The sequence below is a fragment of the Pseudorasbora parva genome, chromosome 25 (genome assembly GCF_024679245.1).
Source record: "Pseudorasbora parva isolate DD20220531a chromosome 25, ASM2467924v1, whole genome shotgun sequence".
NCBI lineage: Eukaryota > Metazoa > Chordata > Actinopteri > Cypriniformes > Gobionidae > Pseudorasbora > Pseudorasbora parva.
The window spans coordinates 29,260,615-29,276,535 of record NC_090196.1 but is presented as its reverse complement, the minus strand read 5'-3'; the positions used below and the strand labels follow the sequence as shown (position 1 = coordinate 29,276,535).

Genomic DNA, 15,921 nt, shown 5'->3' with positions numbered 1-15,921 from the left:
TATGCTAATTTAGAATTAGTATTGTACTCTAATAATGTAAGAAAAACACCCTATAATTAGAATCAACATGTAAATAACATACAATAAAATTATTTTAGATTATTCATGTAAAATATGATTTCTTATTTCTTCCTTTTGATTTTAGAGTTGAAATATGACCTGGACATCTTAGCATTGCCTAGGCCCACATATCTGCATATTCAAACTTTTTTTGTGTGTGAATTTGTACTAATTGTGCCAACAAAAAAAAGAAAAAGAAAATTATAATCTGTTTTGGACAAAAATCAAACTGAGCTGAAAGATCAGCTGAAACATTTTTGTAAACAAACACAGCAGGGTGCAAGTTTTGTAAATGACGACTGCATCTTGCAGAAATCGGTGGCCAGTAATTTTGTGCGGGTTTAGAAATGACCAAACATCTTCAGCAGTTTCCATATGCTCTAGAATAGATGTGATGAATCACTGTCGATCCTCCTGCCAACAGACACCATGATTAAACTCGCACCTGCCGAAACCAGAGATCACGGCTTCTTCTCGTAATCGCATCTGATCACCTTCACCTTGACACTTGTTTCTGAACAACCAATTACCTCAATCCAAAGGTGGTGAAGCACAGCCGTGATGGCGCTCTTCTGCTCTACAAGTGTAATTGGGCTGCTGTCTGACAAAAACTGTTCTGTAGACTCCATCCAAGAGACGTATTCAAAACGTATTGCTCAAAACACGCTGTCAGTTGTGCTGTAATCCCTGTTTGGTGCCGAATCCAAGATTGAAGAGCTTGTTTTATAGACACCAAGTTGATTTCGCTCTTGAAATTTAAGTGACATCTGAGAAATTAGCTAAGTAGATGTTATTTGGTCTTGGAACATTTCTATTAAACAATCATTGACAAAACCCTAAAATCAGAGGTAAATGATTGATTGATGAGTGCCATAAGCTCAAATCCTAATATCTGATTGGCTCTTGTATCTAGACTAGAGCAAGCAAGGATGCTGATGAAGGACCTATAGTTTAGCTACATTTGAGAAACTGCTTCCTTGCAAAACCAAGGCTAACAAAGGCCATGATTTTTTACTGACCTTTCTGAAAATAAATTGCCTGTCTGCTTTGTCATGTTCAAGGAGTGTGTAATCGTGTTTTCATTTCAGCGGCTCACTCGAAAACTAAAGTCTAAATGAACTCGTCTGATCAATATCAATAGAGTACCACTGAACAAAAGTCTTCAGACTTCTCAAAACAACCTGACAAACATACATAATGAACTATTCAGGGCATGAAACAAAACGAGGGGAATAAAAAAAGCGCAATTTAACACAATTTGCTACCTCACTGATTCTTACAAATAAGAAAATGTCAATTCACAACAGTAGTCAAAAAATAAACGAACATTCACTGTACTATTTAATTTCACATCTTCACTGCAGAACTACCCACGACGTGTGAGTTTTGATATTTACTGCAAAAAGGTCATTTAACTTCTAGAGTCATGAGAGTGCTTGAATCCTTTAAATTAGGTTTGAGGACTTCGTTCATCACTCATCGCTTTCCCTGACTACGAATAAATAAACAGACACCGCACAGTTACAGAGGGTTTAATCCGAACGGAGCTCACGATAGGTCCTCCAAAGATGTCCTGGCTGAGTTCTGTGCCCATCGAAGTCCAGTTCGGTCTGAAGTCTGGTTCTGTACTTCCACAAATCTCAGTAAAGCCGCTCAGAATCGCTCGCTTGTCCACGTTAAACTGATTCTGAGTTGAGGTTCTGGGTTTGTCGAGGGGTTGAAAATTGTGCTCTGTGAGATTTGGACCACATGGCAAGGCTTGGGGCAGACAGGCACCTGTGACATGAAGGTCCATGTGGCAGGGGCATGTACTACATTTCCCATAATGCACTTCCTCACTTGGGGACTCCAACAGTCGGTCCTTACATTTGGTTGGTCTCTGTTAAAAAAAAAAAAGGAGAATAAAGAAGTAAATTGCAAGCGAAATAACAGTGAAGCCAGTTTTTGTTTATATATATCGGTTAAAAGTTTGGAAATATTAAGGTTTTTGAAAGTTCACTAAGGCTGTATTTGTTTGATCAAAATAAAACACAGTAAAAACAGTAATACTGTGAAATATTATTACACTTTAAATTAACTAGTTTCTGTTGTAATATATTTTAAAATGTCATTTATTCCTGTGATCAAAGCTGTATTTTCAGCATCATTACTCCAGTCTTCAGTGTCACATGATCCTTCAGAAATCATTCATCATTATCAGGATCATTTCTTATTGTTGAACCCAATTTTAGCTGCCTAATAATAATAATAATTATTATTATTATTAATATTATTTATTTATTTGTAAATCATGATACACTGCCATTCAAAAGTTTAGGGTAAGCTGTAAAAAAAAAATTAAGGAAAGAAAATAAGGAAATAATTTTATGTGTGTTAAAACAGAGTTGGAGCTAAACTCTGTAGGGCTGTGGCCCTCCAGGAACTGAGTTTGACACCCCTGCATTAAATAGATTAAAAATAGATAGTAAACACCTTTATTAAATTAATAAATATTACAAAAAGTTCACCATATTACTGTTTTTACTGTATCTTTCATCAAATAAATGCAGTCTGGTTGAGATTAAGAGACTTAAAAAACAAAAAAAACATTAATGTTTCCAAACGGTACTATTAACATCATTACTCCAGTCATCAGTGTCACGTGATCCTTTAGAAATAATTATAATATGCTGAGTTATTATTATTTAATGCATCTTGCTAAAAGCTTGAAAACTGTTTGGAAATGAAAATGATTAGAAATGTCCCTGAACACAAAGGGGAAAATTCACAAAAAGAAATGACATACACATGTGACATATTCACTTAGAACATTTTAAATTGTAATAATATTTCGCAATATTACTGTTTTTACTGTATTTTTTCAACAAAAATTATTCAACAAAAAATAAAATATATTTTTTAAACAATAATTATTCAAATAACAATAAATTATTCACAACTTTTAACCGCTGTGTATATATATATATATATATTATTTTTAAGAATAATAATAGTGTGAAAATGCATCTTCGGTTCAAGCCCTCGTGTCCACTGTAAGACTGGATCACCCATTTGACAGATAATTAGTCTGCCACATGGACTATGTTTCTGGATTAATTGGGCAAAATCTAGACATGCCACCTGACTGGAGGCAGATTTTATTTTATTATATCTTATTGCAAACACTCAAAGACACACACACCGTACACAGCCATACTCTCAGACCTGGCAAATTAGAGAGAAGATTATCTGATTGACATGTTAAAGGGTTAGTTCACCCAAAAACGAAAGTGATGTCATTAATTCCTCCCCCTAATGTCGTTCCACACCCGTAAGACCTCCGTTCATCTTCAGACACAGTTTAAGATATTTTATATTTAGTCCGAGAGCGTATGCAAGTGTATCCACACCATACTGTCCATGTCCAGAAAGGGAATAAAAACATCATCAGTAGTCCATATGAGACATCAGTTAGTTAGTTAGAATCTCTTGAAGCATCGAAAATGCAAAACAAAAACTACGACTTTATTCAGCATTGTCTTCTCTTCCGCGTTTGTTTTCAAACCTCAAATAAAGATTCAAATGGTTATGAATCAGTGAATCGATTCATGATTCGGATCGCCAATGTCACGTGATTTCAGCAGTTTGACACGCGATCCAAATCATGAATCAATACGCTGATTCAGAACCGTTCAAATCTTTATTGGAGGATTGAAAACAGACGCGGAAGAGAAGACAATGCTGAATAAAGTTGTAGTTTTTGTTATTTTTGGACCAAAATGTATTTTCGATGTTTCAAGAGATTCTAACTAACACACTGATGTCTCATATGGACTACTGATGATGTTTTTATTCCCTTTCTGGACATGGACAGTATAGTGTGCATACACTTGCATACGCTCTCGGACTAAATATAAAATATCTTAAACTGTGTCTGAAGATGAACGGAGGTCTTACGGGTGTGGAACGACATTAGGGAGAGTCATTAATGACATCAGTTTCATTTTTGGGTGAACTAACCCTTTAAGTGTTTTTATTGCTTTATGTGACATTTAGAAGCGAGTAAATCTGAAATTGAACAAAACAAGACATAGTTGTGCTCAAGGACACTTACAAGGCATCTGCCAATGCAAAATAAAATGTGAAGAATATGCATCAGATAGTCCAAGTGTAATATGCGTCTCTTTATGTAACAAGCAAAACATACTGAGATCACCTCCTGCGTTTCTGAAGACCTGGGCCGCAGAAATGTCACACTATGTGGCCCGTGTTTGCTACGGCTGTTGGAGCACATGGACATGACAAGTGCAGGTTTCACTGTGTGCTTTTACAGAAATCTGCCCACAGATCAAGAGAGAGAGCCAGTGAGTTGGCAGACCTTCTCTAATAATACACCATGTGCTGCCTCCGACTTCTTTCTCTGAATCCAGGCCATGTCTCTGGTGTGAAACAGACATATGCACCCCTGACCAGACCGGGGCAGAGAGCATGCTGGGAGATCAGTCCCAGAGCAGCTGGAGGCTGAGAGGTTAGCCAATGCTAACATTAGCACAACATTAACCCAGAACTACCATCTCTATACCGAACAACATCACCGCCACTTCAAAATAGCTTTGGGAATGGGAATGAATTGGGATTCATTAAAAAAGGGGACTTAAGAATCATTAGCGCCGGACTGCACTGGTGGCAGTGTGTATGTTTGTGTTTTCCACAAAATATCCCACTCACATCACATGAATCATTAGCTCAGAATTTGGACAACACTGAATGCGCTGAGATGCTTTAAAAATAACCAGCTCACAGGAGTCATCAAGACAGGAATCAGACTGCATTGACAATAATTTATGTGTGTGATTCACTCAAAAGAACCAGTTCATAGGAATCATTCTCTGGAATCACCTTCACTGGTCACACTTTGTTTGTGATTCACTCAAAAGAACCAGTTCATAAGAGTCATTCTCTCTGAAATCAGACTTCACTGGTCTCACTTTATTTTAGTGATTCACTCAAAATAACCGGTTCATAGGAATCATTTTCTGGAATCACCTTCACTGGTCACACTTTATTTTTGTGATTCACTCAAAATAACCGGTTCATATCATTCTTTCTGAAATTGGACTTCACTGGTCACATACTGTATGTTTGTGATTCACTCAAAATATCCAGTTCATAGGAGTCATTCTCTTGTGAATTGGGCTTCACTGGTCAGTCACGCTTTTAGATTGTGATTCACTCAAAAGAACCGGCTCACAAGAGTCATTCTGTTGAAAATCAAAATTCACTAGTCACACTGCTCTGTGATTCACTAAAAAGAACTGGCTCATTAGAGTCATCAGCTTAGGAGTCAGACTTCACTGGTCATGTTGCATGTTTGTGATTTGCTAAAAACTATCAGGAATCTGAAATCACTGATCGCGCTATATGTTGATTCACTAAAAAGAACCAGTTCACAAGAGTCAGCTAAAGAGTCTGACTTGCGCTGCATATTTGTGATTCAGTCAAAAGAACCGGGTAATAAGTCGAGTCATCCTCTTGGGAATCAGACTTAACTGGTCGTGCTCAATATTTGTGATTCGCTAAAATGAACCAGCTCACAAAAATTATAAGTTTGGGAATTGGACAAGTTGTGCTAAATAATAACACAGCGAACAATCTGACCATAATTTACTGCAGTGTTTTGTCCAAGCTGACAGAAAAACGTACAACCTCGGCTCCCATCCCTACTTTAAAGACTCTTCTAAATCTCTGTTGTTTCTCATTGACAGCAAAAATATTAAACCAAAAGTGAATGGAGACATTTTCTCTTGAGGACGAAAGACAAACGACCCCTGTAATCCCACATGTGCCATCTAGACATTCACAAGAGATTTCAGCAATGTCTTAAAAGCAACAATGAACAACCTAGTAATAAATATTTTCACTTGTTTGACTATGTCCAAAAAACATTAATCTGACATGCTGAGCAACCAGCATCTGATCGTTTAAACCATCAATGTCTCTTAGGGGCCACTGAGATATGGCTCTTAATAAAATGTGTCCCGTTTATAGCCGTTTAAAGCTGATTCCCATGCATGACACGTCAGTCCAACCAGATGTTGCAAAGCGAACTCACAAGATCATCCCCCATTATTCCCCCAGGCTTCTGCCCCTCTCTAGATCACACAATATAAGAATGCGATGCCATTTAAAGACCCTGGCAGTGTTTTCTCAGGCCAGCAGGAGGGAAACTGCACGTAGCCCTCAAATAAACACAGTAAACGGGCAGAGAAGGAGCTGACCCATATAAATGGCTTTATGAATAGGCCGTGAGCAGTAATTTAATTCACTTAGTTCTATTTTGGTCAGGGAGCTCCATTTGTGGTTGTCTTTTTCGTTCTTTTTCTCTCTAAACAGATGTTCTTCTCTGAGCTGGACCCAATTCAGTAATTTCCCACAATGCTCTTGGGTAAGGGGCATTAAAGATCTCGACGATTTGACTCTGAGTCCTCATATGACATGCAACAATAACATGTACAATAACATGCTTGGCTTTTTCAGTGGCACTAAACACTTAAGAAATTATTTAGATCTCATTAGATCTATCTATCTATCTATCTATCTATCTATCTATCTATCTATCTATCTGTCTGTCTGTCTGTCTGTCTGTCTGTCTGTCTGTCTGTCTGTCTGTCTGTCTGTCTGTCTGTCTGTCTGTCTGTCTGTCTGTCTGTCTGTCTGTCTATCTATCTATCTATCTATCTATCTATCTATCTATCTATCTATCTATCTATCTATCTATCTATCTATCTATCTATCTATCTATCTATCTATCTATCTATCTATACATACATATACAGGTGGATCGGTCTTAGCCATGTTTAATCATGATTAAAAACTGCTTCTCAAACCATATTCCTGAACTATTTCTGCTTTGTGTCAGGAGCATTATCTGCTGAAAGAGCCACAGCCACCAGGGAATACCGTTTCCATTAAAGGGTGAACATGGTCTGCAACAATGCTTAGGTAGGTGGTGTGTGTCCAAGTAATATGTGGGATGGCAGGACCCAAGGTTTCCCAGCAGAACATTGCCCAAAGCATCACACTGCCTCCACCGGCTCGGCTTCTTCCCATAGTGCATCCTGGTGCCATATGATCCTCAGGTAAGCCACGCACAACCACCCGGCCATCCACGTGATGTAAAAGAAAACGTGATTCATCAGACCAGGCCACCTTCTTACATTGCTCTGTGGTCCAGTTCTGATGCTCACGGGCCACTGTTGGTGCTTTCGGCAGGGTCAGGGGTCAGCATGGGCACCCTGACTAAGCTGCGGCTATGCCGCCCCACACACAACAAACTGATGCTATGTGTATTCTGACACCTTTCTATCAGAAGCAGCATTAACTTCTTGAGCAAGTTGAGCTCCAGTAGCTCGTCTGTTTGATAAGACCACATTGGTCAGCCTTCGCTCCCCACATGCATCAATGAGCCTTGGCCACCCATGACCCTGTCTGACCCAGTCATCACAATTTGGCCCTTGTCAAACTCGCTCAAATTTTCCTGCTTCAACTTTGAGGACAAAATGTTCACTTGATACCTAATATATCCCGTCCACTAACAGGAGCTGTGATGAAATGATAATCAGTGTTATTTACTTCACCTGTCAGTGGTCATAATGTTATGCATGTCTGATCAGTGTATACATATATGTGTGTAAATATATAATAAATATATAATATATATGAAAAATATAATAAATAACAAGATATATTATAATATTTATAATGCCATATTAAAATATTGTTACATTCAAAGTATAGGCCTATATAAAATCAAATAAATATAATATATTTTTTTTAGTGTCATGGCTTTCAGGTTTCAATCTCATTATTAACATGCAGCCCTATCCAACCAATCTCATCAAAACATATTTGATGATAATACAGCTTTATGGACTGACATTTTGACCAATGAGATTTGACTGTGGGTGGGGCCAACCAGCACAACTGCATAAATAGAATCCGAGTGACTTGTTGTGTGTCAGATGTCATGATTGGTTAAACTCAGATTTTTGAAGTTGTGCCTGCTGTAATGCTCACACATGAAATCTCATTGTCATACTCCTCTCCCTCGTCTGTCTTGCGGCAGAGATTCAAAGTCTCCGCTCGGAGGCTGAAGCTTTAGAGACTCCTGTGATTGTTAATGAGAGGGTTCGGCACAAACGACAGGCTTAATTAGATGGGTATTCACTCACACTAACACGGCTACAGTGTCTTGCTGACACACTTGTGAACTGTAAGAGAATAGTGTATGTATGCGTCTCGTCCTCAAGACAGTACACCCACAGACCAGTCGCTGGATTTCAGAGTTAGCGATGTTCATGCAATCGAATACTTAAGACTGTCAAGAGTTGCGTTTGAGACACTAAAAGACTTGTCAAATTTAAATAAATAGTCCTTAAATGCCTGAATTCTGGTTTATATTCTGTCTATATCATAATTACAAAATTATAGAAAACCCTAGAATGATTAGCATTTAGAAATGTTTGGCAAAAGACAACCAATCATTCACTGCCTCACCTTATTAAATATTCATGAACAGTCACAGAAATGTTTGTATGCAAATTAATATGCAAATAAGAACATTAACGCTTCAATCAATGTGACTCAACTCTTTTTTTTGTAATTAAATTAAATCATGAATTTAAAAACAAATGTGTAAGCATCACACTTATAAGATCTAGACAAAACCTTCTGATTTGAAGTTTTAATTTAAAATAAAGAGCTTATGTCATTAAGGATAATGACATATGCTCTTTATTTTTTATTTTTCAAGAGTTTGTTTTGTAGTTTGTTTTACTTTTTTACATTTTTGACCTGGATATGTCAGAATCAAGGATGGCATTCTAGCAAAAGAAAAATGATTCTTGATTGTGACCTAGTTCCGCTAGCAAAGAGATCTGGTGTTTGTGTAGAAAAATGTATTTTTAAAGCTTTGGATCTGTAGCTCGGGATGATGACGATGCATCTGGTTCATGGCCAAATATGTGTAACTGCACGCTGCCTCCCCTGAGAGGATACACACCTGTGAGGGTGAGGAAAATCCACTACTGTGTGTGTGTTGAAGATGTTGAGAATAGAGAATAGAGCAAAACAAAAAACTGGTCATGAATTAGAAGAACATGAGAAATTAGAAATTAGAATTTTTTAAGAGAAATTTTGGAGGGGCTTGAGTTTGTTGCCCAATTCTGTTTGTTTGAATCGCGAGAGGTGTCTATTCTCACTTAAGCTTGTGAGATGTCATGTGTCGGGTCAGCGGTCATTCTTCCGCCAGAACTAGACTTGGTACGGCTGTTACTATAAAATATAGGGCTGTTAGTAGTGTGCAGTGGTTAAATGGGTAACAAAACTGGTTTGGATCATATTATGTTTTTTGTGTCACAGATCAGATAATTTTTTTTGGATCAGCAAGAGAAAAGGTTCAAAAAGGTAAGAAAAAAGTGGTCGCCGAGATGCTCACCAACTTTCTGCAGAGTCAAAACCTACAGACCTGTCCTTCGGATTAGCTCAAGAACAGTGTGTAGAGAGCTTCATGATGTAAAGCACGCTACCACTTGACTCTAGAACAGTGAGATATGTTCTCTTGTTCTCTGGATGTTCTCACGCTTCTCTGTCTGGTCATCCCATGGGCGAGTCTGGAGAACGGTACTAGTCTGACTGCATTGTGTCAAGTGTAAAGTTTGGTGCAGGGGGGGTTATGGTGTGTGGTTGTTTTTCAGGGGTTGGGCTTGGCCCCTCCCCTAGCCTGAATATTGTCCCCAAGTGGCTAGAAATTTTGTTTGGTGTAAACCGAGTTCTAGCTGTCTATTCTACCTTTGAGAAAATGACAGCTCAGGCGAGCCGATCTTGAATTCTCCTGTTATGACGTCATATGAAAGGTTTCCTCCCCTTCCTCTGCTTTGACCGCCCAGAGAATTAGTAGAGAATGGATTCAGTTTATCAGTCGCGATGTCAGCACAGGCTTTACTATATGGATTTGACAGCGCCGCCACAAACAGTGAGTAACAGTGTTCATTAATGCCTGATTTGGGATCAGTGATTTCTGATGTGTAGCTAATCATTCAAGTACACACAGACTTTCTTTCTAAATCATTTAATACTGTCAGTCCCACCGCTGTCCGTGACTAAAACGATCAACTTTACATCGTTTCTGTTAATAGCATGAAACCACTCTGTTATTTAAATGATTAAACTACAGAGAGGGATCAAAGAACACTCTTTATATCCATCAATCACACGTATATCTGCAGTGCACACTTGTCCAAACTGCCATTTGAATGATGCTGATTAACAGAAGCTCTTACTGTATTCATGTCGATGTTGTGTTTGTTGTTAGCTGTGGTGAAAGCATTTTGTGAGAGAAATAATGTTGCAAAGTTCACTCATGTTTATTCAGAGCTCTCAGATACAAAATAAACTCGCAAATACAAAAATAAATTACAAAATTAACTCGCGCTCACAGTGCTCTCAACAACTTGGTACAATAACACTTTCTCCACAATCCTTCCCCAGCTCCGTCTCTCTCCAGACTGGCAGCGCTGCAGCTGCTGCTGCTCGTGCCTCTCTAAACCACGCCCCCTCTGCCACATAATCTCATTTCAAATGCAAAGGTGTCAGCCAATCACAACAGTGGGTGTTTTCACTGAAGTCTCACAGCAGACACACCTCTTGAAACAGAGCATTCAAGCCAGAGGGCTAATATCAGTATAGAAAAAATGCCTTTTAGTTCTAAATTATGCAATTTTGTTGATGCAAAAACCATACTAAAAATATAAGTACACCCCAGGAAACATTACAAAATAATAAAACAATCCATGCCATGCCCTTTAATGCTTGATCATACCAAGACGTTTTGGACCAATTTCATGCTCCCAACTTTGTGGGAACAGTCTGGTGATGGCCCCTTCATGTTCCAACATGACTGTGCACAAGCGCACAAAGACATGGATGAGCGAGTTTGGTATGGAGAAACTTGACTGGCCTGCCTCAACCCGATAGAACACATTCTGGATGAATTGGAGCAGAGACTGCGAGCTTCTTGTCCTAGTCATACTTAGTGGATCCGTTTTGGCAATATAGTGCATGTAGGCAGCATTGTTTGGGATATTCTGTAAGTTTCATAAAAGCCAGGCTGCGAACGTATCTTTAGGTTCTAAAATGCCAATATGAATGATAAGCAAACCAGGATTATATGTTTTTTTTTGTTTTTTTTTCAAATAAAATTTTGGTCTGGACCAAGCAAACCAAACTACAAGTGTGAACACACTCTAGATGTGTTTTTCTGTATGGTTTGTTTCACTCACCAGGCCGTTGTCGTGTTGTGTGTGGTTTGTTTTGGACTCTGTGCGTCTCCCGTCAGGCTGTGTCTGGCCTGACTGCAGCCGTGTTGATGTGTCTCTTGGGGTTGTGATGGAGCTGCGGGTTGAGCGGTCCGCCCGTCCCTTTCCGCCTGTCCCTCGCTGTGCCACTGACTGCGAGCCTGTTTCAGCCAGCGGCCCCCCAGTCCACACTTTTCCAGATAAACCCGGCACACCTCATAGTTCATGGCCGAGTAGTAGAGAAAATCAAGCGCTAGCAGCACCATGACGAAGAATCCATAGATCCACACGCCGATTAATGCAGAGTAATTGCTGCAACAGAGAAAAAAGGGAAAAAGTAGATGCACTTTATGTTTTATGTGGCCATAAACAAGCATTTTTTAACGATATACAGTATCAAAACGCCTTGAGGAATGGATGGGAAATCTTTAGCAGCACTAGTGGTCTTATAAAAGTTAAAGTACTTCAATAAATTCAAACTTCATTAGCATTATATGAGGCATTTAGTGTTAATAAACCGTTTTACTGTTCTTTCTGAAGTAAACTCCATTCACAGACTGAAAGAAAATGGCAGTCTTTTTACTTTTTGATGAAGCACAGACCTTGTGCTGTCAGACAAGGCCACAACTGACAGGGACAATATTGAGGTCTCCATAATGTATGGTTATGAGAGCCAAGAGCAAAGGGGAACAGATGCCGTGTGTGTGTGTGTGTGTGTGTGTGTGTGTGTGTGTGTGTGTGTGTGTGTGTGTGTGTGTGTGTGTGTGTGTGTGTGTGTGTGTGTGTGTGTGTGATATCAGAACTCTTTGATGCTGGTACCCAGAGTCAAACATGAGCACTCGCTGGAATGTGAGGAAAACTGGATCTGTATATCGAGTATATGAAGCAGAATTAATTCATAAAAAAATGAAACAAAGTGCAATATAATACTAAGTATGATAGTTGGACTCGCACTTTTATATCTGATGTGAAACAAGTCAAAGAGTCCAAACTATTTATAATCAGATGTTTAGGAAATTACTTTCATTGTGGCATCTCCTGAAATAACTGGTCAGGTGCCAAAATAGATTTTATGAGGAAAAAAAATTCAAGTGGGTCATTCAAGAGGGGTTTTTATTAACATGATCGGCTTGTCTATTATTGGATGCAAAATGTTCTGCTTTTCCTACATATATATATATATATATATATATATATATATATATATATATATATATATATATATATATATATATATATATATATATATATATATATATATATATATATAAACAGCAAACAAACAAGTAATAATAATAATAATAATACATATTTTCTATATGGCAGATTTTATATAAATATTTTACTTTCTCTAACAATTATTATATAAAACCATAAAAATGCTTAATATTATATTAAATACAAATTTAAGCTGTTATTATTTAAGCTGTGATTATTAATTAGAGATATTAGATATTGTATTAATAATAATAAGCATATTTTCTATATACAAAATAATATTTAAATGTTTTACTTTTTTCTGTGACAGGCCATTTTGTCACTTTTGCTGTGAAACTTCTTATGTAATATTCCTTATAATATGCAAAGTAAAGTTGCGGCAGTTACACACACACACACACACACAGACACACACACACACACACACACACACAAAATGTTGGTCTATGTGGTTTACAGGGACTCTCTTTAGGCGTAATGGTTTTTATACTGTACAAACCATATTTTCTATCCCCTTACACTGCCCCTGCCCCTAAACCTACCCATCACAGGAAACAATCTGCATTTTTACTTTCTCCAAAAAACATCATTTAGTATGTTTTTAAGGCCATTTGAATAATGAGGACATTTGATATGTCCTCATAAACCACCTTTATAGTGTAATACCAGTGTAATGCCCATGTAGTTATACAAATTTGTGTCCTCATAAACCACATAAACAGGCTCACACACACACACACACACAAACACACACACACACACACACACACACACACACACACACACACACACACACACACACACACACATATCCTGGGTTGTTGACAATGGTGTGCCATTATTTCATTCTAGTCTGGAATAATAATAGCCAGATGCACAATAACTCAAATCTGCAGCAGATATGCCTTTATATGCCAAAGCTTTCTATGTCCAGAGATGGTGTTTTGTGGCCTCTCGGCTGCTTCAGAGACTCTCTGAGGGTGATTTAACCTCAGGCCATCAGTAAATATCACTGGCTGCATCCTGCTGACCACAGATGAGAATGAAATGGCTTCCCACCAGGACATCCGCCCTTTCAGTAACGTGCAGCCTGCCTGTGAGCACAGCAGCACATTTCCACATCATTAGCTGTCATGAGACCGTCTCTGAGGGGCGTTGTGAGACTGTTACGCTGATCTGGGAGCAGTTCATATTTTAAGTTAATGTTTGTTGAGAAGGGAAGCGTTTCATAGCGTTCGTAAGTAAACACAGCAGGTGTGACCTCTGGCCAAAAAACATGGCCTCTTCAGTGTTGAGATCACACGAGCCGCCGAATACTACTACAGGGAGTGCAGAATTATTAGGCAAGTTGTATTTTTGAGGATTCATTTTATTTTTGAACAACAACCATGTTCTCAATGAACACAAACTCATTAATATCAATTTGAATATTTTTGGAAGGTTTAGTTTTTAGTTTTAGTTTTTAGTTTTAGCTATTTTAGGGGGATATCTGTGTGTGCAGGTGACTATTACTGTGCATAATTATTAGGCATCTTAACAAAAAACAAATTTATACCCATTTCAATTATTTAATTTTACCAGTGAAACCAATATAACATCTCAACATTCACAAATATACATTTCTGACATTCAAAAACCAAACAAAAACAAATCAGTGACATATATAGCCACCTTTCTTTGCAAGGATACTCAAAAGCCAGCCATCCATGGATTCTGTCAGTGTTTTGATCTGTTCACCATCAACATTGCGTGCAGCAGCAACCACAGCCTCCCAGACACTGTTCAGAGAGGTGTACTGCTTTCCCTCCTTGTAAATCGCACATTTGATGATGGACCACAGGTTCTCAATGGGGTTCAGATCAGGTGAACAAGGAGGCCATATCATTAGATTTTCTTCTTTTATACCCTTTCTTGCCAGCCACGCTGTGGAGTACTTGGATGCGTGTGATGGAGCATTGTCCTGTATGAAAATCATGTTTTTCTTGAAGGATGCAGACTTCTTCCTGTACCACTGCTTGAAGAAGGTGTCTTCCAGAAACTGGCAGTAGGACTGGGAGTTGAGCTTGACTCCATCCTCAACCCGAAAAGGCCCCACAAGCTCATCTTTGATGATACCAGCCCAAACCAGTACTCCACCTCCACCTCGCTGGCGTCTGAGTCGGACTGGAGCTCTCTGCCCTTTACCAATCCAGCCACGGGCCCATCCATCTGGCCCATCAAGACTCACTCTCATTTCATCAGTCCATAAAACCTTAGAAAAATCAGTCTTGAGATATTTCTTGGCCCTGTCTTGACGTTTCAGCTTGTGTGTCTTGTTCAGTGGTGGTCGACTTTCTGCCTTTCTTACCTTGGCCATGTCTCTGAGTATTGCACACCTTGTGCTTTTGGGCACTCCAGTGATGTTGCAGCTCTGAAATATGGCCAAACTGGTGGCAAGTGGCATCTTGGCAGCTGCACGCTTGACTTTTCTCAGTTCACGGGCAGTTATTTTGCGCCTTGGTTTTTCCACACGCTTCTTGCGACCCTGTTGACTATTTTGATTGAAACGCTTGATTGTTCAATGATCACGCTTTAGAAGCTTGGCTATTTTAAGACTGCTGCATCCCTCTGCAATATATCTCACTATTTTTGACTTTTCTGAGCCTGTCAAGTCCTTCTTTTGACCCATTTTGCCAAAGGAAAGGAAGCTGCCTAATAATTATGCACACCTGATATAGGGTGTTGATGTCATTAGACCACACCCCTTCTCATTACAGAGATGCACATCCCCTTATATGCTTAATTGGTAGTAGGCTTTCCAGCCTATACAGCTTGGAGTAAGACTACATGCATAACGAGGATGATGTGGTCAAAATACTCATTTGCCTAATAATGCTGCACTCCCTGTATACTACTCAATGTGTCAATCTTGTTCGCACAAATAATAATAGGTGAGAAAAAGACCTGGCATTGGTAACCAAAAAACGCATTGTATATGTGATGCTGCATCCAGGCTACTTGGTGCACCGTTCCCCTAGTAAAATAATCTGTAGTGTTTTTTTCTACAGGGTTCCCGCGGGTTCTTAAAAAGCCTTAAAAGCATTGAATTTAATAAATTGGAAATAATACCTTAAAAAGTCTTGAATTTTGATGTCTGGGTCTTTTGATGTCTGGGTCAAAAATTGTGCTGTATGTAAATTCTTTGTACTGTATTTTTCCTCAAAAGTTTAATTTGTCAACCACGATTATTTTGATTAAATAATGTAGTATAATTAAAAACCAATAATTGAGAACGCAACGCAGCTCTGGGTCATCTTCATTTACTGAAGGC

General features: G+C 38.6%; 1 protein-coding gene and 1 long non-coding RNA gene across 3 annotated transcripts in view; one reads left to right on the top strand and one right to left on the bottom strand.

Annotated features, from left to right (window-relative positions):
• Positions 1–15,921, bottom strand: part of shisal1b (shisa like 1b) — a 56,065-nt gene continuing 40,144 nt past the window's right edge. The window contains exons 4-5 of one of the 2 annotated variants that reach the window (XM_067437182.1): positions 11,379–11,705; positions 1–1,939 (exon numbers count right to left, since the gene is read on the bottom strand). In XM_067437182.1, the coding sequence (XP_067293283.1) occupies position 1,939; positions 11,379–11,705 (328 nt within the window). In that variant the 3' untranslated portion in view covers positions 1–1,938. Of the gene's footprint in view, positions 1,940–11,374; positions 11,706–15,921 lie in introns of those variants that run through there. The other variant, XM_067437181.1, reaches the window with a different exon arrangement.
• The window catches only part of LOC137065515 (uncharacterized), a 79,481-nt gene continuing 70,632 nt past the window's right edge, over positions 7,073–15,921 (top strand). Inside the window, exon 1 of the long non-coding RNA XR_010901660.1 lies at positions 7,073–7,178. This is a non-coding gene — a long non-coding RNA (uncharacterized lncRNA). The remainder of the gene's footprint in view (positions 7,179–15,921) is intronic.